Here is a 24,987-nt window from a genome sequence, read left to right on the forward strand (position 1 = left end):
AATTATATCAATTGGATGTTAAAAATGCATTTCTAAATGGCTACCTCAACGAAAACCAAAAATTTCCTAATCATGTTTATCGATTGACTAAAACCTTGTATGGATTGAAGTAAACTCCTAGAGTTTGGTATGAAAGGCTTAGTGGTATTCTGCTAGATAATGAGTTTACTAGAGGGAAGATAGACACAACACTCTTTATAAAGGCTAAAAATGATCATATGCTCCTAGTACACATATATGTAGATGGCATCATATTCGGAACTACAAATGATGAGTTGTATAATGAGTTTGTCAAATACATGCAAAATGAATTCGAAATGAGCATAATGGGGGAGCTTAATTTCTTCCTAGGACTTCAGATAAAACAGGCCAAACATGGAACATTTATATGTTAATCAAAATATGTTAGAGACTTACTCAGGAAATTTAATATGAAAGATGGTAAAATTTTAGGAACGCTCATGAGTTCTTCCACTAAGCTAGACAAAGATGAGCAAGACATACCTGTAGATGTTAAGCTCTACTGTGGCATGATTGGTAGCCTGTTGTACTTGACTTCGAGCAGACTTGATGTTGACTTTTTGAGCCTGATCCCAATTTTGATGCTAACAAAACACTCGTATCTTATGTGTATTTAACATGTGAACAAGTCCATTAATTTAATACATACATAAGGGAATGAAAATGAAAGCCTGAAGTACTTAAAGTCTATACGATCTAGCGTATTCCACGAAGACTAAAGTATAACGCCCAAAAAATAATTATTACAGGAGGATGTAGTGAATGTAAAAAAGAAAAAAAATTAAATTATAGTAAATTAAATAAAAAAATATTGATTAATTAATTAGTTAATTAATTAATCAAATAAATAAAAGTATCATGATATATATATACACACATAAGAATGAGGATTCAATTGATTTGAAATCTTAATTTTCACTATGCGCACGCCCAGAAGCATCGCTTTCCCAGTGTCTCTCACCTCTCTCTCTCTCTCTCTCTCTCTCTCTCTCTCTCTCTCTCTCTCTCCTCGATTTTCTCAACCAAACGGGTGTCGATCGAAAAATGGAAGATACCCCTAGGTTTCATTCTCCGCCACCAACATTTTAACGAGCGGCGTAGGCACCATTCCTTGGGTAAGATAACCTCTTCCTCTCTCCTCAATTTCTCTTTAAATCTGCAGTCAAATTGACGATCGGATACCACCACAGGGTCTTAGGTTCGATCTTTGTCATGTTAGCCGGAGCAGATTTTTGATTTGGGGGTCCTAGATACCATTCCAAGGTTAAGGTGAGGAGTACAAATTATGTCAATTATTTTAGAAATTCAACCGGTTAAATTATAATATGAGATTATTAAATTAGAATATTTGATTATAGCAAATTTTTTGGGAATATTTTGAAATTAAGTTAAATTTCAGGAATTTGATTAAATTAGATTTTTGATAATATTTTAAAATTAGATTAACCACAGGGATTTGATCCTATTAGTATTTTTAATATGTTAGAAATTAAATTTAAATATGGGAAGTGGTAGTTCACGCTCCTGCAAAATGAATAAAAATTTGTTAATTCAACCTGCATCCGACCCGTTTTAACTAATTTATAATTGACCGCTTCCTAAATGAGTCGAATATAGTTTTCTATTTTGATATCCGCCTCCTTAACGGTCGGGTCGGGTTTATCGTGCGGATATCCGCAAGCCGCTTAAAACTCTATACTTATTAACCCATAAAAGTCTAAGTGCCCACAGCGCACTTCCAAGTGCCCAGAGCCCAGTACGGTAGTGCCCACACGGCCCACGCCACACAGACAGCCCAGTAGCCCACCCCACACGGCCACAGTCCGTCAGTCCCACACTCCCAGTCCCAGTCCCAACCCCAAATCTCAAATCTCAGACAGTCAGATTAGGGTTTCGACTTTCATAATTTTCATTGTTTCAGCTGCGCAGCCAGTACCCACATCCCAGGAGGGCAGGACCCAGATTGAGACTCCCACTCCCAGTATCCCACCGTCCCACGAGCCACCACGACGACGATTCCCACTGCCAGTGCCGTCGCCGACTGCCACCTACCGACCCACGGCCACGAGCCACGATTCCCTCGCCCAGTCTTCCCCCGCAGCCTCGCCCAGTGGCCCCAGTTGGCCCTCTCCAGCCAGTCGGCCAATTCACGATTCAACTTGAGGTGGATTGCATATATTCTTTAATTTCTGCATTATTTTTCTTCAGTGAAGTTTTCCTTCTGTGATCTTGTAATTGTATGTTTAAACTAATAAACTAGAATTAGGCCAAAAGAAGAATGGAGGAATATCTTCTTCCAGTGATTCAACTGATATTAAAATTCTGTTTGTGGCATTGCAGTGACTAAAATAATGGGTATGTTCTGCCTAGCAAAGGGCCAATTTGCTATAATGTTCAATTTTTATCTTCTATTTTTGTTACAGTGCATTGAAAAAAAAAAAAAAAACTAAAATAGACAATGACGATATTTATGCACAATGGTTGTTTTTTGTTTCCATTTTCGGTTTTCAACTCTTGTGGCAAAGTTAAAAATTAAATTTTATGATATTTGTTGTATATTTAATATTCACTTTTGCCTATTAAATCATTCTATATACTATTTTTGATAATAAAAAAAAACTAAAATAAGATGATCATGTGAATTTAAAATATAATTGAAGTAAAAATATCCATAAAATTTGAGAATACAAATAAAAATTCATTCAAAGAAAATATATTCACCCGTTTTTCGTTGTTACACATTTTCTTGGAGCACTAAAAACTAAGTAAAAATGTAATAATTGAGTAAGATAATTATAATTAATTTATTTTTTATATATTATTTTACAATTTGTGTTCATTTTTGTTTTTATTATTTTATTCATATTTTTTAATTATTATTTGATTCAAGGACAAAAATGAACATACTTTCAATTAAAACTTTTAATTTTTAATAAAATGTTATACTAAAGAATTTAAAGAATGTGAAAAATAGTAAAATAGTAATTCTCAATTCTTGTCTTCTCCAAAGGAATTTAAGACTAGAAAATAATATTTAGGCTCCATTTAAATTTTAAAGAATAGTAGAGAAATAAATTTAATATAAATGTATGTTTTATATTTAGTTATTAAAAAAATGGGATAGAAAATAAAAGTATAATCAGTGAGCAAAACTTTTATTTCATGAATTAATTCTTATAATGCACTCACCCCTATATATATATATAAGCAACTTTAGTTCGTTACTTCTAGCTTGTAAATTTGATGCAAGTTGTTTCTTGATTTTTTTTTAACTTAGTCAAATTTCAATATAAATATTGTGGTCATTTGACTCATTTCTTTATGTTCAATATAAATATAAAATGAAAATATTTAATCTCATTTCTCTATTTTTTGTAGTGCATTACAAGGATTAGGAAAAAAAAAATGTTCCAGTCAATAGCAAATTCAATTTATCAAAATGATGAAATGAGTGAAGAAGAAACTCGGTTGCCAGATTCATCAAACATAGAACCCACAAATGAAACAACTCCACAAGTAAAAACGATTGATTGATATAGTTACTAGAAAAGTTAATAACAAACTATTCGCAAGTTGTTGTGTACAACGTAAATTATTATGACATAAAATAAATTATTAATAAAATTATATTTGAAAATAGCGGATTATCCGCCCATCCGCCATGAATTATCCGACCTGAAACCGCCTAATCCGCCACTTCAACGAGTCAAATATGGATTATAATTTTTTCACCTAATAATCTACCTTATCCGCCACGGATTATCCAACCCAATCCGCTTTGCCAAGTCTAGACTTCACGGTAAGTCTCCCCTTTCTTTTCTTTCCTTTTCTTGAGAAGCAAACATATGTTCTTTCTAAAATTTTCTTTCTTTTCTTTCTGTTTTCTTTCTAGCCTAACAAGATTTTTTTTTTTTGGGGTCTGTTCTTGCTAACAAATAAAGGCTTTTCTTTTCGTAAGAAAGAAACATGCACAAAAGAAAATAAAAATTTTAATTTTTAATAAGGTAATCACAAAAGACAAAATTTCTTCCATTTTCTTGCAAATTCTTCGGTGCAAAGCAGTGTTAAATAAAATAAAACAAATTTTTTTAAAAAAAACCCAAATCTAAGATTTCAAAGATTTTCTCGGGTTTTCGTGGTGGCCAAACGAGGATTAGGTCTCAAATTTGGGCGGATGAGGCCGGATTTATTCTTGATCAATAACTCAGGATCACACTTCCCTACCCCCACCCTGTCCCCCACACACACGTGCGCGCAGAGTCTCACGATTGATAGGAAACCACATACTGGAATGGGGATTTGGAGTCCAGAATGACCATATATAATTGCTTGTTTCCAATAAGTGAGTTTTAGAAGTTTGTGAAAATTGACTCTAATATGAATTATAAATAATTCTCAAATTTGTATTTGAATCATTGTCACAGGATTTTTTTTTTTTGGTGGGGGGGGGGGGGGTGGGGTTGTAAAGCAATGGAATATAAAAGTTTTTTTATATTATATAAAAGGTTTTAATGCTATATGCTAGATGCTTTGTCATCAATATCTTGTCGTAATTCATTTCAGAGTTACAAGCCAAAATGTTACATAGACGAGTTCAAAACATCATGCATTTGCGTGGGATGTTGGTGCCAGAATCTGCCGCAAACTGGAATGATATAAGTAACTTTAAGCATCCATGCAGCTCATTCTCAACTGGGTTGGTTTGCGCAGAGCTGCCAAGGAAGCTTAAGAAATCTGAGCGAAAGCCAATGGTGACTAGTGTTAATGAACTCAAGCGGAAAGCTAGAATGCACAAGAAAGAGAGGCAGGGAGTACGTGAGATTGGATTGCAGCCTCCTGAGAATGGATTATTGGTCAAGGGATTACTGCCGGTTGCTCACAAAGTATATTCTTCTAGAGCTGAACTACTTAATTGTGTTTCAAAGGTTGTCAAGAGCATTGCTATTTATTCTTGCAGGTAAAAGCAAAGTTTTATGTCACATTACTTGATATACCAGAATTGCAGGCAGGTCCCAATATGTTCTTGTAGCCCATGGCATCTTTAGTGTGTTATGTTGCTCATTAAACCACAGTTTCAGCCGGTAATCTGTGTGTCTGCCGGTAATCTGTGCTTCTGTCTGTAAATTGGACATGAAGACCATTCTACTATTGGGGCTATTAGATTACTGCATTAACTTAAATCTGTAGACCAACAATGCATACCTAGCTTTTTAACAGTCCCCCACATGTACAACCGGATTCCAAGCTGACAATTTTTAACAACCAAACAATATACACAGGCAACAAACACTAGAACCCTTCTTCTAGCAACCTTGGTTTTGATACTTCGTTAGATTTCTATTTTACCTAAAAGCTTGAGCTACTAGATTGTAGACCAACAATGTATACCAGGCCTTAACTGGGTGGTTAGAGAAAGAATGCATGTCTAGTGTCTTTAGAAAGACAAACAATGTTTTCGCTTCTTAATAGTTAAAGCTTTAAAGAAGTAAAAATCTTGCAAGGACAAATCAGAAAAATAGAAAGATGATAATTTTAATGTCCTCCATTGAGAAGGCTTAATGACATAATTCATCTATGTGTTTGGTTGGTCCTAGTTGTTCCAGCTTTTTGAGGTAATGAGAATAGTCCCAAAATCAACTATTTATTCCCTTCAAGCAATGATCCAGGCAAATATTACCCCTCCTACTGAGCATTGGCTTCCAAAGTTGCTCATTAGGAGCCCACAGCCCAGTTTGAAAACTGAATCTGATATACGTTTTGACTTGAAACCAGACCATCTATTGAAGTGACTTCTGATGTACATTTGATTTGTATTTGATGACCCAGCTGTATGGATCTTTAAGAACATGTCAGTGGCCTAATGTTGCAGCTTGTGTGGAGAAGTTCATGTTGGTCATCCGCCACATGCAATCAGAACATGCAATGTCCCAGGTAGCCCTGCAAGCAAAAAGCACAGTTGGGAAAGAGGTGATTTGGAACATATTATGCCTGTAGTGGAATCTTTCCATCTGTATGACAGGATAGGGAGAGCCGTTTCACACAATGAGCGGCATCTAGTGGATCAAATTCCAGCCATCGTAGAATTGTGTGTTCAAGCAGGTCTTGACATCCTTGAGTACCCAACAAGGAGGAGGACCTTCCCTGTTTACAGCATTGCTGGCAGGATTATAGATTTTGAGAAGAAGTTTCCCAAAGATGATTCAACTGGCAATGATATCAAGACACATGGGTTTTGGGAGAAGAGAAAGAGCTCAGGTGAAGGCATGAAGCCTATGAACTTGCAGTCGGATGATATAGAAGGTCTTTTTTCTTTGACTTTTCCTCTTTGATAATCTTAAAACCTTCTTTTCATCCAAAATTTAACTCATCATAATTTGGGCTGTGATATGAGTAGAGCATTGTAGCTCAGGATAATTGGTCCCCTATTTGTTTTATCTTTCTCATTTAGGATTCAGTATTGATTCTTGAAATTGCATGTGTTTTTTGTATTTTTTGTCATTCAAACCCTAATTTAGGTTGAATTGGATGAACTTATTGTTTTAATTTGGTTGCTAGGCTGCATAGGGATCGGCATGGTTTGGTTAACCAAACCAAAGTTTCGGTTCTCTAGAAAATGTGAACCGAAACCGAACCATTTAAAATGGTTAACCGAAATTCGGTTAATCGGTTTTTGGACTAATATCCATTGGTTAACTGAACCGAAGCGTTTAACAACTCGGTTCAGTGTTTCAGGTTTGGTTTTATTAAAAAAAAAAAAACCGAACCTAAAAAACCGAAAAACCAATTAATTAATATAAAAATAACTTTAATAATATATATACATGTATATATACATATATATGTATATGTATATATATAAAGATGAGTATGAGTAAGTTGAAATTTTTTTAATAGTTATAAGGAAGGAGACTTAGGAGAGGCAGCACACACGTTCATTCTTTCTATGTGGGACAACTAAAGACTAAAGAGTCTGTCCTTGCTAACCTCTTATTCAGATTTCAACTCTCTGCTGTCTTTTTATTTCTATTCTGTATTCTACCTTCCTGTTTCCATGTCCCCTCCTCCTGTAATTCTATAATTCTCCTCTTCTTCTCTTCTTCTTTTTATTTCTCCTTCCTATTTCTCTCTATCTCCCTCTTGTCTTTGAATTTCTCAAGGCCCAGCTGTGATTACCACACCCATAGCTAAAGATGCCAAACCATACACCTTGCAGCCATCAAAGCCACAGACCAGCACTGCCATTGTTTTCGTAGATCAGAACAACAGTTGCTTAGGTTCATAACTATGAGTATTGTTGCACAACTACGAGTTATATGAATAACTCAAGGGGCAGTAATTGCAGGGAAAGCCTCAGCCATCTGCGACCAGCCATCTCGGCCTCTCCCAGAATGGATTCCCCTGCTTACCTCTCAGCATTTGGCTAGTCTGCTTCAAGTTGTGTTAGAATTTGATCCTTTGTGCGGAATTATTTTGGGTATCAGCTTGTATTGGAATTTGGCCCTTTGTATGGAATGCTTTTAAGATTAATTTTTGAACTGATCCAGCTGTTGGATTTAAAATAATCTCCTGATTTTTATATATGCATGAACCAGGGTAGAGCTGAAGAGGGACCATTGTCCCACATCGGCTGGAGGAAAGAGGGGAAGATCCTTCCCCCTCCTATAAATTCATGGGCTGGGTAAATGAAGCATTTGTATTCAATTTTGGTGGGCTAGGCTTATCTCTTAAATTAATACGATTTTTTTAAATTAAATTATTAAAATTATATATATAATATGTATTTTCTAAATATATTTATAGTATATCAGTTCGGTTAATTGTGGTTATTGGATGGACCAAACCAATAATCGGAAAATATAAAATTCTGAATCAAAACCGTACCGAAAAATTGGTTAACCAATTTTATGGTTAGGTTTGGTTTGGTTTGGTTTTGCGGTTTGGTTCGGTTTTTAGGTTTTTCTTGGCCACCCCTAAGGCTGAGCCATCACCACACTGAGTTGCCTTATGACAAGCATCCTAACACACCTGTGATTGTGCAGGTTTTGCTGTCCGAGGGATGGAAGCATGGGAGAGACTGCGTTCAGAAGTATCAAAACTTATGCAGAAGTATGCTGTCCAAACCTGTGGATATTGCTCAGAGGTTCAAGTGGGGCCTAAGGGTCACAGGGTAAGGAATTGCCAAGCTTACAAGCACCAGATGAGGGATGGGCAGCATGCATGGCAGGAGGCTACAGTTGATGATTTGATTCCTCCAGTGTATGTGTGGCATGCTCAAAAATTGCAGGGCAATGTATTGCTAATAAACCCTTTGAAGAGGTACTATGGGAAATTGCCTGCGGTGGTGGAACTGTTTGCACAGGCTGGTGCACGTGTGGGAGAGAATTATGCTGGTGTGATGAGGGAAGATGTCGTAGTGCCTGAAATAGACGAAGAAAAGTGGCTTGTGTGAGGCCTTGTTTTGATCTGCAGCATAAGATGGGCTGTTCATTGTTTTGATCTGCAGCATAAGATGGGATGTTCAAAGCATTTTAACATGCAAGTATGATGAATTTTGGAATTTGAAACCGCATATTTTTTTCTCATGATTTTGTTCAAGATCGGCGGCATGCAAGTGGGAAAGATCAGGAACATGTGATAGAAGCAGAGGTGGTGCAACTCCTCCAAGTTGGAAGACTTGGACTGGGATGCTGCAGGACATAGGCAACATCCCACTTTTCCTTGGTTGTTTTTCCCCAGAGATGAAGGGATGGCGTTGTTTTAACTTGCAGACAATTCAAACAAAGCTTTGAAAAGATGAATCCAATTGGCCACAAAAATCACTGGCTTTAACAGATGGAATTTATGTTTAAGGACAGCAGTTTTGGCTTGCCGTTTAGAGCTTGTCAAAGAGCATTGGATCATCTCCAAAGTCCAAATCCATTATTTTCAATTTATTTTGCAGCTGGTCCTGCCCCAAGATGTGTTTTATCATTGTATTCTTTTGCTCTCCCATGTTTTTCACGAGTATTCACTTTCATTAGCTGGGAATTCCGCAAGCAATGTAAAAATTCTTGTGCAACAAATCATTTATTGCCTGCCTGATTTCACATGCTGGAAGTTTGAAAGTTCTAACCCATTGTTTGGAGAGGTCTTGGGTTTGGATTTAGATAAGATGTAATTTAAAATTGTTTTGAAATATATTCAAATTCAAATCTAAGTTCTGAAATCCATATTCCCAAATACAGCATTAATTGTAATATGTATCATCATCCTTTTAGCCATTGAAACTGGGATGGGAAAGACTGACAGTAGAGTAGGTTGGAAGACTTGAGAGAGTTGGCTGCGGTAGCTGAAAAGAATGTTGCATTAATCATGCAACCATGCATTGACATTGATATCTCCTGAAATATTTTTGTTGGAAATGATACAAAATGAAATTTTCCTAGTTTGGACATGCTTCAAGAAAATATTTGGGAATTGGAATTTGAAGTAAGTGTTTACATCGATGTCAGTTTAATTTGTAGAATGGAACAGGGATGGAATCTTTATGGAGAAATCGAGCAATAAATTTGATTTCATTCCATTCTTATGTACTAACATGTAGTAAACTCTTATTCATTTATTCCTTAGTCTTGGAGGAATGCAAGTTCAGTCCCAATATTCAGTATATATATATATTAATTAGCATCTATGGCCATAGTTTATTAATTGTAGAAGTTGAGAGGCAGTATGTTTGTGACTAATGTAATGTTTGGTATGTCAGAATGGAATTAGTTAAAAACAAAATGAATATTATTAGAAATAAAGCAACCAATTCCATACCCTTGCCATGTACTAAACATTATCTAAATTAAAATGACAATCTTTTTATTCACACAAAAAGAACAAAAAAAAAATCAACCGCATTAATAGACCTTCTTGTGCATAAAAGCCAAGAACCTTGCCAAGAAACAAGTAGTAGAATATTTGATGAGTCCGGATATTAATAAAAACTACTGAGTGAGTTGAACTTGAGAAGGAGCTGATAGATTCTTTTCAACTGCAATAATCCCATCCAAGCTGATATTTCCTCCTTTCAAGAAGCCAGAGTACCAATGGGCAGAGAGCTTAGGGTATCTTTTCAAGTCTTGCAAATCCACATAGTATAATCCAAATCCAGATCCATATCCGTCCAACAGCTCAAATACATCCAAAAATGCCCATGAGAAATACCCTCTTGCATTTGATCCATTCCTTCCAATGTTCAAAAATTTTGTGACGGAAATAAATAATAGAAAAGTAAGCAAAAGAAGAATAAAAACAAGAAAAAGAAAACAACATCTGTAAGCTATAGAAGCAATTTCATGCACCCAAACTTAAGTTTTGACAGTATATATATGCAGTCATCGGTGGTGTTTCTGATTCAGGAAGCTAGAACTTCCATTGGATTTATGCATCACATGAAGAAAGGATGAAATATCAAGCTGATCTTGGTGCAAAAGAGGCATACCTCACAGAATCAAGCAAAGCCCCAATGAAAGCTTGCAAATATTTCACCCTTGTTGTGTCGTCTAATGTTTCATTTCGCCGAGTCCTTTGTCCTAATGGGCCATGTCAATATAAAATGAGTTTAGCGAATCAGATGATATAAAATGACTTGTTTGGTATGTTGTTTTATTCCATTCCATTCTATTCTTGCACAAACATTGGGTTAAGGTATTTTTAGTGCAGTGTGATTTCCTTAACAATCCTCAAACAATGCTTTGTTGTTGCATAACTAACCTTCAATATATTTTCATTTGTAAAAGGAACTACTAGTTCAATAGTTGTTTTGTTTTGAGTGTGTGCATCTATGTCTGTTTGGGAGAGGGAGTGAGAGAGAGTAGAGAGAGACCATTTTCTTGAATATATATGGGAGGATTTCCATAAACTTGCTTGAAGTGCTCCAATGTGACCTGAAGACCCGATGGCATAATCGGGAACTGAAAACAATATCAAGCAACTTAGCAATACCATGAGTTTAACTCAATCTGGGAAATTAAAAAACGTCATAAAAGTGTGCTTCAATCACACCTCAAATACTGGAGTGTCCCCTTGTGAAACTGCACCCAAAAAAAATCAGGAGGTATCAGTTCCAAGTTAAGCACTGTTTTCCTTGTCCAATTCAGGAACAAACAAATAAATCAAATTCCAAGCATAGTACTTTCTCAAAGATTACTGTAGTAAAAACAGTAAAGCTCCTCTTGGAAGTTGGAAAACATGAAGGAAATAAATTTGGCCCAATTCATTTTTCATGATTGGTAATCAATAACAGTGAGAAAGAAAATAAAATGCGTAGCAAAACATTCTATTTTTCTTTATTTATAATCATATTAGAATAATTTCTTATTTTTAATGATATTCTATATAATGAAATAATGTGGTATGTTCTTTGCTTTCCTTTCCTCAAAGAAAATCATTGATATATTTGGAGCCTTAATGAAGTCTAATTCAACCTGGAGTGCAGCATTAACAGATTCAAACAGCTGAGACTACATACAGATCATATCTATGGCTGAGTCCCCATTGAAGTCCCTGAGATCTTTCTCCAGGCTACTGGGATCATCCTTGATGGACAATGTGATATAATGATTTATTCCAATGAAATCAAATGATCCTTTTACTAGTTTGGATTCATCTTCAGTGAAGGCTGGAATTCTTTCACCTGCATTCTTCTTCATTATCTCTGGATAATCTCCAAACACCAAGGGTGCAGCAAACCTGCAAAAAATATAAGGGAAAAAAAATAGTGCATAGAAAGTAATATGGATTATGAGTTCTTATACCCAAATTCAGAACTAATTAAAAAAAAAAAATTATCTCTCTACATTTCTGACTTTGTAGTTAACATTCACTTCAATAGGAACCATCAGGAAATGGATGTAGTTGTGTGACTCACCAACCGTGAAAGAAATCATTGGCTCGTTGAGCTGCAATTGCATCTTCCGTTGTGTTTGAAAAAGGAAGAAGCCCAAAGGTATAGAGATTAATCCCTATGAGTCCATGCTGTTTGCCCTGCTCGGCAAGTTGAAGTTGAGAAAGGGCATAAATGGTTTATTCACAGATAGGTTGCTTACATTTTTCAAAGCTTAATGATATATACCTGGTACTTTTCCCTGTACAATCTTGCAGTTGATGCATGTGCCATCAAGACATTATGTCCAGCAATATATGGCTCGGTTGAGGAGTTGCCCCTACTGCAGATTCCAAACGGGGCAGAACATCGCTGAGGCGGCGTAAATCCATAGTCATAACCCCCCAGTACAAATATATTTGCCTCATTCAAGGTCGTCCAATGCAAAACCCGGTCGCCAAATTCTTGGAAGCACACATTGGCGTACGCTGTGAAGTCTTTCCTAAATTCCAATATTTTATATAAACCCATCACATTCATGGTCTATTTTGTTCTTACCACAGGGCATGTATCCCTGAACAAATAGTGAATAAATCAGAAAAAACTAGAGGGATTTGAGAGGCATACACAATCTTTGGACTAATCCATCCTCCATACTCTTCTTCGAGTACTTGTGGTAGATCAGAATGGAATAGAGTAACATGTGGTTGAATTCCTGCTTGATCGAGGGATATAAATATATCGATAAGGGACGTAGGCATAATTTTTTGGTTACCATTTGGAGTGCATTTTCTTGCTTTTGATGGATAAATATTTATTTGACTTGTTAGCCTCAAAGGCAAGAGAAGTACTTCCAGTGTGCTAACCAAACAGTATTTGTTTCATTTACAAACAGAAGTTTGGCATTAACCGTGTTTGAGAAGTTCATTTATCAGGTTATTGTAATATGCAAGACCCTTTGGATTGATCAATCCTCTTCCATCTGAAGAAGAGAACAATAGAAATCAAGTATGAGAAAAATAATCAGAGAGGTTGCATTTCTCATTTTTTCATAGAAGTTACGGTTCTGCGTTCATACTTGGGATTAGTCTTGACCATGATATTGAGAATCTATAAGCTTCTAAGCCTGATTCCACCATGTGTTGGACATCTTCCTGCAAGAGACACATGAACCAAATTTAGCACATACGCTCTTACAAGATAGCTGAGTACAAAATGGATGTTTGATCACTAAAAGAAATAATTAAACTCTATCAAAAAGAGAATGCTAAGATTCTGATATTTAAATGTTTTGAGCACCACCCAAGTTTGTATGGTGCAAAGAATTTGCAGGATGTGCAGACACATTTTGATTTTTTCATGTGAAAAATAATTAGAGAAACTATGCAGGACATCTAGCAAGCAAGGAAAGCCCGGAATGAATCAATTCACATGATTTGCTGACCTACAAATTCACTTCTCATAGCAAAAAATATAACTACTTCTGATCTTTCTTGTTCATCCAACCATAGAGATTTCTGTTGTGTCTGAAAAGAGCCATATGATTGTTTTGCAGGATGTGCAAGTATCTTTTATGAGAAAAATTACAAATAATAATTCAACTTAAAGAGTCTATGGTGCTTTGGCAATATTAAATAAGTAAATTCACACGAATCTGCTGACCCACCAATTCAAAATTCATAGCAAAAAATTCAAGGGCATGTTTGCTGTTTGGTTGTGAAAAAGAGCTTTCATTTTTCATTTCAGTTTTCTAAAAAGATGAAAAATCTACTTGTTTCTAGTTTTGCAATATTTTTATAGAAAATTAGAAATATATGTATCTATATATTTCAAAATTTTCATGTGAATTTTGGAACTGAAAAGCTGGGTGCATTTTTTCAATTCTTCAAAAAATGAGAACTGTTTTTCACAACTAAACGAGTCCTAACTATTTCTAATGGTTCTCATCACAAATCTGATGTGCCCAAAATAGAACATATGTTTGGCTTATGCTTATCATCAAGACTGCACACACATGATAAAATAGTTTAACACATGAATTAGAACACTTTCAGTTGGTTATCCCAAGCTGGTGTGTACATATATATATATAGCAAGTTGTTTTGAGATTTTTTCTTTCTAAAATTGTGAAAGCTGAGACTTCCATACAGAGAAATGTTGTGCATCACACATCTCAAATCCATCTTGGAGGACAAGGGAAAAATATTTTCCTCAACTCTCCTTTGTTTCAAAACAAATATATAGTGGTATAACCAATGAAAGGAATGTTTGATTTTTATGTGTATGTGTGAGATCTTCATAATCATGTGAGAGTGTGTATAATAATTAAAAAATTAAATATATTCTTATTCATGAATATAAATGCATGACCAAAGTTATGTGTCTTTAATGGTTAATAAAAAGTCTTCAAAAATACATTGAAATAATAGAAATACATTGGTAAAAGTCATGAGATTTCATTAATCAATGTATCATTAAGGAATGTATCACATTAAATCAAAGAAATTAAAGATACATTAAACTTGGAAGAAGGAAAACGATAAATGTATATATTTATGACGCTTTGATAGATTGAGTCACTTACAAAACTATATAAAGGACTTTTGGTTTCTTTCATTACTCAACCAATTTTGATAGGATTTCCATCATTAAATCAAACATAATAATAGTAAGGGAAGAGAAGATCTTGTAGTTTTTCTTTTTAAGAGGTGAGAAGATCATATTGTTTCTGCATTATTGAGATCTATTCAACAAGAATAGAAGGAAAAAAGAGGTACTCACTTCAAAATTCATTTGTCTCAGTGGAAATGACACAAGGTATACTATGATTATTTGCTATATTGCTATTTGGTTATGGTTCATAAAATATGCTAAGGATCCTTCTTATGGAAATTTTCTAACAAGTAATATCAGAGCAATAAGGTCGAACCTAATTTTATGAACCTATAAAAGTTATTTTGACATATAAAATATCTTAATATATAATCAACAATTTTGTTTTAGTTGAATTGGTAGTCACCAAAGTGGTTGTCCAAGTAATATGATTTTAATAGGATAAAAGAGAACCGAATACTTCAATTTCATAGTGGATACTTATATCCAGACTTATCATGTCTAACCTCTAGTTTAATAAAGATATGACTATCACTAATGAAGCCTACAATTTTTCCTTTTTTCAAAATTTTTAAAAAGAGTTAGAGCATTTTTTTATTCTTGCCCTACATTTAATATATATCTTAAGTTTGGTTGATTATATATATATTTTTTCAATTTTTCAAAAAAAAAAAAAGAAAAAGACTTGCACCATTAAAGCCTATAAAATATTATGGAGTGAATCAACAGCATATCTTACTAGCCCAAATGATGGATATGATGATGGAATAACTTGCTCAATGTTAAAATAAATAAAGGTGACACTAATTTTTTTGAGTGACTCTTGGCATGTCTAAAGTTATCACTCTATAGCTTCACGTTCAAGCTATGCGTCTAATATTCTTGAGTTGAAGGGTTCTAGTTTCCCATATCAGAAGGAACAAATACTCATGTTAAATCTATGTATCCATGTTGGTGAAATAAGAGAAGTTCAACTAATGAAATAGGTCTTTATAAAAGTTGAGAGTTTTCTATCATATTAAACCTTAATAATGTGAAGCAAATTCATCAATAATACTCGCAACAAGTTTAAGATGTAAAAGGTGTGCAAACATTTGGCATCTATTGAAAAATAATTTTAAACTTTTGATAAGGCATTACTAGGTACACTGCAACTTTGAATGCTAAGAAATATGATGGGGTTGATAATGTGTGAAAACAAATAATATAATAACAATTTGTCTATAGATTAAAGAAATTCATATGTAGCCTTAAAAAGAAGCTTTCCACAAGAGTTTTCTTAAGGTTCATGAAACCATTACTTCCTTTGCCTTCAAAGGAAATGGTGTTGATATATATATATATATATATATATATATATATATATATATATATATATATATATATATATATATATATATATACGTATATCTAAACAACAATGGAGGCCAATTTATGTTTTGATTCTATATGTGGACGATATACTATTCACAAGTAATAATCTTGATTTATTAGATGAAACTAAAAGATTTCTTTTTAAGAACTTTGAAATGAGAGACATGCATAGGAAATGTCTCGTTTGTGTTAGGCATTGAAATATGGGGTGATAGGTTTAAGAGAATACTTGGTTTATCTTTGAAGAACTATATTAAAAAGGTTCTTGAGAGATTTAATCTGTAAAGTTATTCAATAAGTCTAGCCCCTCTCGAAGGTTACAAATTAGATCAAAATCAAAGTCTACAAACAAAATTGAGTGACAGAAAATGAAAAATACCCATATGCATTTACTGTTGGAAGCATGAAGTATGTTCGTCAATCTAGTCACCCTAATAATTGTTTTGCTATTGGAAGCTAGAATTATGTCTAAACTTCCCAAGTAATTTGATTGAGGAATTTCATTTTGAGACTTCAAATAAAGGACTATATTTCAAGGCCTATCAAAGTATTTTATCATATTTTCTTCTATAAAAATAACACATAAAGTTGGGATATCTTATTGTTAAAGAAAGGGTGTGAGATAAAACGTGTTGGTTGAACATATTATTAGCAAAATAATGACTGTAGAATCATTGATTAAAAGTATTGGGACTCAAAATACATAACGAGCATGTAAATTATTTGGTCCAACCAATATTTTGTAATTCAGATATGTATACATTATTGAAATGAAAATAATTAAAAATGAATGTAGTGTTTTCATATTATTGTGAAACCAATTTATGATATAAACATAAGTAAATAGTTTAGTCTTGTTCTTATGACTAATTTAAATAAATGTTAATCATGTGATGCACGGAAGGGATTATGTCGGATAACTGTTACAAAACCATCATTGGTTTATATTAGTTATTCATTAAGTGTATAGTGAATGTTAATTTAAATAAAAGATATACAATTCTTGATGTGATTATTCGATCAAGTGGAAGAATATTGGATTTTCATATGTATATGTTTGATCTTCATGATCGAATGAGGGTGTGCGTATAGATAAACATCTATAATTATTTAAAAACTAAGTATGCTCTAAATGATGAATGTTAGGTGCATGACCAAAGAAATGTATTGTCAAGGATTAATGAAAAACGCAATCCACCATTTACCTCCTACGTGTTGGCTGAGGGCACAGCTAGCGTAAGCGTGGGATTAGTCTAACGCGTAAGCTCAAGATACCCGACGTATCCAAAAAAAATGATTAATGAAAAAAATCTCCCGAGATACATATAATTATGGAGATATACTGGTCAAAGACATACGATCTCATCAATTAATATATCATTAATGACTCTTTGATGGATTGAATAACTTATACAATTACATAAAGCACTCTTGGTTCCTTTCACCACCCAATCAAGTTTGGTGAAATTTCTTTTAATTAATGAACCAAACATAAGAATGGGTAAGGGAAGAGAAGATTTACTGGTTTCCGCATAATTAAGATTTGATCAATAAGAATAGAAGATAATAAGAGGTATTTACTTTAAAGTTTGATTATCTTAATGAAAATGATGCAAAATATATGTTGGAGTATGTGGCTCATATTGAGTGGAATACGTGCTTAGGGAAAGTAAGGTGAAGCAAGAACAAAGAAGCTGAGCTGCAAGAAGAAACCGTCGATAGTTGGGTCGACGGTTTGCTTTCAGGAGATAAGAGATAACTATCGACGGTTTCAGTGGGGTTATTTCTGCTTCTACATTAAACCATTTGTTGAAACCATCGACGATATTAATTGTTCGGTGCTAATTATGGGATTTGCATCGGGAAGATCAGTAGATTGGAGATTTTGATGGATTTTCCTCCAGAGATTACTACAGAAGTATTTTAGATAATTTCTAAGCATTTGGTATGCATAGGGTTAGTATATAAACAATATTTTGTAACTCTTGTTTGATTGATAGTGAAAATCAGCCGCTTGCTCCGGTGGATGTAGTCATATTGTCTAACCATGTAAATTCTTGTGTCGTGTGTTTTTATTGCTTTCTTTTATACTCTTTGTGATTGATTGGTTTCGTATTGTTCATCGTTGATTTCTGCATTGCATGTTCCGATGTAATTTGTGCTTCCGCTGCGCATTAATGTATACTTTACACAACAATATATCATGATTTTATTTTCTATATTATTATTATTATTATTATTATTATTATTATTATTTAATTAGGGGTCGTAAAATATGTTTAAAATCCTTTTAATAGAAATTTTCTGAGAGGTACCATTTTAAATCATTCAAGAATTGGGGACTCCAGAAGATAGCTTTTTCCATATATTCACACAACAATGAGAGGAAGAGAAAAGAATTTAAACACCTTGTACTTGTGATACTGATCACATGCTATGTCCCCAGTAGCTCCCCGCGCTCTTCCTGAAATTTCAACCCACGCCAATTAACAATTTGCAAATGAAACAAAAGAGAAAATCTTGTGTTGAGAACATTTGGATTTGTATGATTTTACACAAAGCGTAATAAAAAATTTGTTCTGAGTTTCATATAAAATTACATAAATCTAAATTCAAAAAAATTCAAACTCTCGAACACGAGCTATTTTAACATGTCCATTATATTCAGGATTGTCACTAATGGTCAACTTTGGCCTCCTACAACAAAAGAAAATGTTATTCATGTTTGGTACGTAGAAATGAAATGTGCTCGAATTTGTTTCTCAATTTTACATGTTTTGTATTTAAATTTTATTTCATTTTTTTCTCACCCGGTTTCATTGACGAAACAAATATGTTGCGAGTATTTTAAAGGTTGAAAAAATAATTTTTATTTTTTAAAGAATTACAAAGACAAATTAGTTATTTTTTTAATTTATAACATTTGTATAAACAACAATAAAAGGTTTTGACACTATATTATTATATAATCTATTTTGGAAAATTAAAGACAAGTTGGCTATTTTGTAATTATTTTAAAAATCTAGAAATAAAAAATAAAAAAATAGAAAGTTTGGCTTACACAACTAAACGAACTCTTTATGTTTCTACCCTTTTAATATCGATCTAGGAAAACTAAACAATAAACTAAAATTTTTATAGTTCTCTAAAAAACTAAGAACCGAAAATGAAAAATTAAATGTTTTATACAACTAATTAAACAGCCCTTAAAATCTCTACTTTCTTGTCCTACTTCTATGAATCCAAATAATAAATTTATTGTTTGGATTCCATAAGCGTCACTAAACCATTAATAATAATTAATAGTGGCAGTTTTCCATTATCAGTATCACTAAAAGTCAATCTTCTTTTTTGCAGTGAAACAAGTTTCTCAAACAAAACCGGGCAAAATGGTACGGAACTAATTGTCACTTGATTATTTTTTTTCATGTTCCCAATTTAAATTTTATTCTACTCCTTTCTCACCCCATTTCATTACGCAAATCAACTGCAAGGGTTGATCCCGAAATTTCTCTCTATGGGAGCAAAAAAATATAGATAAAAGATAAATATTTTTTCTTATTTTTCTACACAAATAATTAAAAAATAACTTACACATTAACATTTAACACTAATAATAATTATTTCAAATCATATCATTTATCAAAAAAATCCGATCTTTCATGTGCCGTTGCCTTTGAAAATATGAGCAAATGAGTATTTTTAGTGGCGACAATAATAACAACAACAACAACAACAACGATAAACTGACCGGCATGAGCATAGGTGTCCCAGATGCTCGGAGTCCTTCCATCTTCGAAAGCTGCGCCCTCAACCTTTTATATATATAATGAATAAATGAAAGAACGAATAAATAAAATAGAATTAAATTGAAGAGGAGGCCTAGGCAATAGGCAGTGCAGTGGTGCATGTGGCATGCCTGGTAAGCAGAGGTGCCTGAACCAAAAATGAAGTGGGGAGGAAAGTCCGCCCGGCTGAACTGGACGGAGCCCCCCGCCGCCGGCGCAGGCGCTAATGCCGTTAAGTATGTTTTCAGTAGCACAACCAGTAGCCGGAAAGTACAGAGGCAGAGAGAGATCCTCAACGGTACTGTCATCTTAATTTGCAGTTAATATATATTCGTAGGTAGGCAGAGTCGAGAGGAGCAGGTAGCCTGACGGCCAGCTTCTTCAATTCCCCCCCCACCTCAGCTCTCTTATCCGATGGAAGCTGCTTCAATGTCGCCCATACATTAATGCATTTTATGCGCTACGTGCCCATTTTGTGCGAAATTACATTTCTGTCCCTGCTACTCCTTCCTTTGAAAAATGATTTCTTCCCAGGAAAATAAAAAGAAAATTCGTGCAATCATTGTTGGTGTTAGGGATTATTTTCGTTTTCTATTTTTATTTTTATATAATGAAAAAATAAATTATCACAATGCATTTGATTACACTGCTAGTTTTTTGTTTTGATTTTTAATTATTCTCAAATAAATTGATCAGAGAAAGACTTATAGAGATGATTTATTCATGTAAGATTTAAAATCGATGTCATGAATCGATGTCATGTTAGCATTTGAATTGATACGAGTAAATGATTTTATTTTATTTTATAACCTGGGGACTCCAACCATCAACGCACCACTTTGGACGTTATGATGCGACACCAAATTCAGGGAGTAAAAGTTGTCTGCTTATTGAGATACTCGTAGTAATTTAATGGGATAAACTCTCAAAGAGGAATCGAACCCATGACATTAGTATGACTTGATGTAAGCTCCAATAATGTGGTCTCGCGTTACGTTAGCAGATCTAATCATTAATACAATATTTTGTGATGATTTTAAACAAGTCTTTCTTCGAAATCGAAAATCAAATTTATGGTTTTCAATTTTAGGGTTTTAGCAACTTCTTGTTAGAATGTTGCAATATGTATACTTAATTAATATTGTAATTAAATTATTTAATTTATGTAATTTTTTAATTACAATTAAATGATTGTGGATTTAAGATATAATTAAAATAAAAATAGCTATTAATTTCTAAAATTTTGAATAAATAAATAAGTCATTTGAAAAATATTTTTTTTATTTTTTTCATTTTCATCTACAATAAAATTATTTTTGTAGTACTAAAAGTGAGTTTTGAAATATAATAATTAGGTAAATTAACTATAATAATTTCTCTATTTAGTATATTAATATTTTTTTTCATTTATATTATTGACATCTGTTGCGGGGTAAAAAAAATAGTTGGGATGCTCCTTCGACTTTCGTTGACCTGAAAGAAGAAAAGAACAAAGGCTTGGAGGACCTGGGGTGTACTCCGGGGGATCACTCCGATGCCTAAGTAAGAGGAAGGCTTTTAGGAAGGCTAAATGCAACAGTAGAATAGTGTTATGTCCCTTACCTTTGCCTGTACTCTCAATCCCTTCTTATAGGGGCTTGAGTTGACCGTTGGTTGGCTCAGATTTATTGCGTGGGGGCGCGAATCGATCTCCGGCCATAAGTGCGCGCGCCTATCACTCGGCTTTTAAGGGCGTCGGCATGAATCTCTCCTCCTTTTCATTAGGTCGGAGCTAATCACTCGTCAGAAAGTCAGAGCTGGAGAAAGTATGGGACAGGCGTTGACCTGCCCTTATTAGCGTGATTTGTTATGGGCATATCAGTTGTCCCCCACTTAGTTTCAAATTTCTGGATAGAATTTTGAGTGATTATTTGTTTTGCATCTTTCCATTTAAAAGTTTTAACGCTTCCTCGTGTTCTTCTCTTTTTCTCTTCTCTATTTTTTTTTTTTTTTTGGAAGAATAATTAAGCTGCCGACTGTTTGCGCCGAGCTGCTTTGTCCGAATTGTTCGGGCCGAGCTCCTTTGTCCGAGCTCTTTCAAGAAGGAATCGTGCTGAGCTGAGTTTGTCCGAGCTGTTTTGTGCAGAGCTGTTTTGTCCGAGCTCTTTGAAGCAGGACTCGTGCCGAACTATTTTTGCCGAGCTGTTCGGGCCGAACTCTTCGAGGAAGGATTCATGCCGAGCGGTTCCTGTCGAGCTTGTCCGGGCCGAGCTCTGTTTGTCCGAGCTCTTCGAAGAAGGATTCGTGCCGAGCTGTTTCTGCGGAGCTATTTTTGCCGAGCTGTTCGGGCCGAACTCTTCGAGGAAGGATTCATGCCGAGCTGTTCCTGTCGAGCTTGTCCGGGCCGGGCTCTGTTTGTCCGAGCTCTTCGAAGAAGGATTCGTGCCGAGCTGTTTCTGCCGAGCTGTTCGGGCCGAGCTCTTTTTTCTGAACTCTCTGAAGCAGGACTCGTGCCGAGCTGCTTGGGCCGAGCTCTTTTGTTCGAGCTCTTTGAAGCAGGACTCGTGCCGAGCTGTTTCTGCAGAGCTGTTCGGGCCGAACTCTTTTGTCCGAGCTCTCTGAAGCAGGACTCGTGCCGAGCTGTTTCTGCCGAGCTGTTTGGGCCGAGCTCTTTTGTCCGAGCTCTTTGAATAAGGATTCGTTCCGAGCTCTTTGAAGAGAGAATAGGGCCGAGTTGTTTCTTCTGAGCTTTTTGAATATTCTGGCCGAGCTAATCAACCTACTCGGCTGTGTGGCACTACAAATAATGCTCGTTGCTTGGGCTTTCCGAGTGATGAGTCGTGCTCATCTGTTGGGTTGTTCTGGCCTTACGAGTCGTGCTCGTCAGTTCGGGCCATCCTCCTGATGAGTCGTGCTCATCTGTTGGTTGGTCTGGCCTCACGAGTCGTGCTCGTCATTTTGGGCCGTCCGCGTGATGAGTCGTGCTCATCTGTTGGGTTGCTTGGCCTCACGAGTCGTGCTCGTCATTTTAGGCCTTCCATCCGATGAGTCGTGCTCATCTGTTGGGTCGCCATTCGTGTCTATCTCACTTTCCCGAGGCATCGTTGCACGCTTTTGTCCTGCGAGAGATACAAAAAAAACAGGTTTTAAATGCGTTCTACCTCGGAAAGTGGGTTGGAGGAAAGCATTATTGATGGCCACCCGTCCAACGTTGTGTTCGAGGCAACTTGGTGTTTCCGAGGTGGCGTTTGTCCTCGGGAAGCCTCGTCTGTGCACTTGTTAGCGATTTTCTATGTCCTTTGCCTCCCTCGAGACGCAATCCTTCTCTTAAATGAAAATTCTTGTGATTCCCGCCAAAGGGATTCGTGCCCTCCTCTCTATATAAAGGCCAGGGGACTCCTTCATTCCACACTCGTCTTCATTCCAAGAGAACTGCTTCCTTCTCTACTCTCCTCCATTCCAGAAGTCCCTTATTTGGTGCTAGGTATGCTTTCCCTTTCTATAGCATTTTTGTCTTGTTGTTTTTCATGTTCTTCATTGTTCTTGCGCTAATTTTGTATGTTTGATCTTGTCTTGTAAGATTGCCTAGTTGTTTGTGTGAAATTTTACTGTCTTGATCTGTCTTGGCCTCCTTTCTTCTTGATCTTTGCTGTTGCTTGCTCGTTTGACCCTTAGGTTTAAGTAGTGTTTCCTTCAGGCTTGTTTTTTCCTATGGAGACCTCCTCACAGCCATTAAGAGTACCTACAACAGTTCGGAGCACTCGTTGTGAGCTCACCTCTTCCGACCTGCAAAATGTTCGTTATTTTTTTTGCCATACCATCCAATGTCACTGTTAGGTTACCCACTGCTTCCGAATTCGCCCTTGACCAAAAATCCGAGGAGCTCTGCTTGTATACCGATTACCTAGATTTGGGTCTTAGGCTCCCTTCTCCCTCCTTTGTTTCTAATGTATTTCATTTTTATCGCATAGCACCATCTCAACTTGTTCCGAACTCTTATCTTTCGCTCACCTATTTTGCTGTGCTTCTGCTCCGCTTGGGCCATCAGCCTACCGTCCCCCTCTTTAGAAGTTGTTTCCAAATGCGATCTCACTCTGCAGAGAAAGAGCTATATTATTTCAACTCTCTACCAGGTTATAAGCTCTTCTCACCAGGCAGTTCTTCCATCCATAACTGGAAGAACCGTTACTTCTTTGCGTCGGGAGAGCTGGATTACACAGGCTCCTTTGTCTGGTCTTCTCCTCTTGATGGTAACGTGGTTATCTTTTTCTACGCTCTTTTGCTGGGCTTACACGTAGGTGATCCGCCTAACTCATCTTTTCTCCTTTCACCCCTTTTTCCTTTGTAGTTCGGGTGCGCCATCTCCTCCCCAAACTTTCCCCCGAAGAGCAAGCCATCCTTAAAGAACTTCGTGCCCTCGGTGAACAGGGGATTATCTCTCACGAGGAGCTGCTCCAGGAGCGTGTCCTCGTGCAGTGGGGACTCAGCCCCTTTTCTTCAAGTCATTCTCCCCCCTTGTTATGTGTATGTGTATATGTTTGGTTGTCGTCTTTACTGTTGGGGTTCTTACTCCTTGTTTCTTTTATCCTTGCAAATATGGACTTCAACAGGTATGAATCTCTCATGGGAGAGGCTAGAAAGCAAAGGGTTAGCAGGAGCAGGAAGAAGAGAAGGGAGGTTGAAGGAGAATCCTCTCACAGGGATGCACCCGCAGTAGGGGATTCCGGTGCCCTTACTGATGAGGTCCATGCTGCTCCTCCTACGAACTCTCAGGCTCAAGTTGAAGCCATCTTCCACGAGCCGACCCGTTCCACCTCTGCCCTCCGTCGGGTCGTGCATGTTGAGGATTTTGTGCAGGCCCAATGTACCCTTCCTGACGCCCTCTCCGTGAAAATCCGCCATACTTCGTACCAAGTGCCTATTCAAAGTGGGCTTTATACTTTTGGACTTATGCATAGCCTTGCTAACTTCCTGATTGGTATTCTCTGCAGCTGGCGACGATGGCTCTAGCCCAGGAGGAGAAGGTCACGGAGATGTACCGCCAGACCCTCGATGCCCGGGAAAAATATGTCCTTGCGCAGAACGAACTGCACGAGGCCGAGGCCCGCGAGCGGGATCTGCAGGCAGAGATCGATCACCTTCGTAGGGAGGAACTTCCTTCCAGAGAGGCTGCTGCTGCTGCTTCTGCTTCTCGAACTGCGGTGAGGAAGTACAAAGAGTCGAACCAATTCGTTATCGACACCTCCAAAGCTTATCGAATTGGTTTCAGAAGGTGTCGGGATCAAGTAAGGACTAAACATCCTGGGATTCCTCTTGACGGTGTAAGCTCTCATGGTTATGGCGACGAGAGTCCCGAGTCTG

At 36.1% G+C, this 24,987-nt stretch overlaps 2 protein-coding genes across 4 annotated transcripts; one reads left to right on the top strand and one right to left on the bottom strand.

The window, feature by feature from the left end:
- The first annotated feature begins 1,766 nt into the window (after positions 1-1,766).
- LOC131155701 (APO protein 3, mitochondrial-like) lies at positions 1,767-9,226 on the top strand. Of its 2 annotated transcripts, XM_058109025.1 has the most exons (4): positions 1,767-2,185; positions 4,732-4,978; positions 5,891-6,321; positions 8,061-9,226. In XM_058109025.1, the coding sequence occupies exons 2-4, from the start codon at positions 4,770-4,772 to the stop codon at positions 8,468-8,470; spliced, it is 1,050 nt and encodes a 349-aa protein (XP_057965008.1). In that variant the 5' UTR covers positions 1,767-2,185; positions 4,732-4,769; the 3' UTR covers positions 8,471-9,226. The 2 variants fall into 2 exon arrangements, with proteins under 2 accessions (XP_057965008.1, XP_057965007.1); XM_058109024.1 differs by lacking the exon at positions 1,767-2,185 and having other exon boundaries at positions 4,626-4,978.
- Positions 9,227-9,770: 544 nt separating this feature from the next.
- On the bottom strand, positions 9,771-20,075 carry LOC131155700 (beta-glucosidase 11-like). 2 transcript variants are annotated; one of them, XM_058109022.1, is made up of 13 exons: positions 19,779-20,075; positions 19,611-19,674; positions 18,268-18,323; positions 12,951-13,026; positions 12,783-12,854; positions 12,500-12,587; positions 12,122-12,374; positions 11,918-12,033; positions 11,519-11,739; positions 11,053-11,081; positions 10,874-10,961; positions 10,490-10,580; positions 9,771-10,233 (listed from the first exon to the last, which is right to left on the bottom strand). In XM_058109022.1, the coding sequence occupies exons 1-13, from the start codon at positions 19,953-19,955 to the stop codon at positions 9,993-9,995; spliced, it is 1,572 nt and encodes a 523-aa protein (XP_057965005.1). In that variant the 5' UTR covers positions 19,956-20,075; the 3' UTR covers positions 9,771-9,992. The 2 variants fall into 2 exon arrangements, with proteins under 2 accessions (XP_057965005.1, XP_057965006.1); XM_058109023.1 differs by lacking the exons at positions 9,771-10,233; positions 10,490-10,580; positions 11,053-11,081 and having other exon boundaries at positions 10,873-10,981.
- Positions 20,076-24,987: the final 4,912 nt, after the last annotated feature.

Source organism: Malania oleifera, chromosome 5 (genome assembly GCF_029873635.1).
Source record: "Malania oleifera isolate guangnan ecotype guangnan chromosome 5, ASM2987363v1, whole genome shotgun sequence".
Classification (NCBI taxonomy): domain Eukaryota; kingdom Viridiplantae; phylum Streptophyta; class Magnoliopsida; order Santalales; family Ximeniaceae; genus Malania; species Malania oleifera.

Bases quoted from the DNA above. Each gene is read 5' to 3' on its own strand.
- LOC131155701 (XM_058109024.1), top strand. From the start codon at position 4,626: ATGCATTTGCGTGGGATGTTGGTGCCAGAATCTGCCGCAAACTGGAAT. The intron at 4,979-5,890 runs GTAAAAGCAAAG...CTAATGTTGCAG, and splicing joins ATTGCTATTTATTCTTGCAG to CTTGTGTGGAGAAGTTCATG. The intron at 6,322-8,060 runs GTCTTTTTTCTT...GTGATTGTGCAG, and splicing joins GCAGTCGGATGATATAGAAG to GTTTTGCTGTCCGAGGGATG.
- LOC131155700 (XM_058109022.1), bottom strand. From the start codon at position 19,955: ATGACAGTACCGTTGAGGATCTCTCTCTGCCTCTGTACTTTCCGGCTA. The intron at 12,588-12,782 runs GTTAATGCCAAA...TCGATCAAGCAG, and splicing joins AAATGAACTTCTCAAACACG to GAATTCAACCACATGTTACT. The intron at 11,082-11,518 runs GTATGTAGTCTC...TTTTGGGTGCAG, and splicing joins CTCAGCCATAGATATGATCT to TTTCACAAGGGGACACTCCA.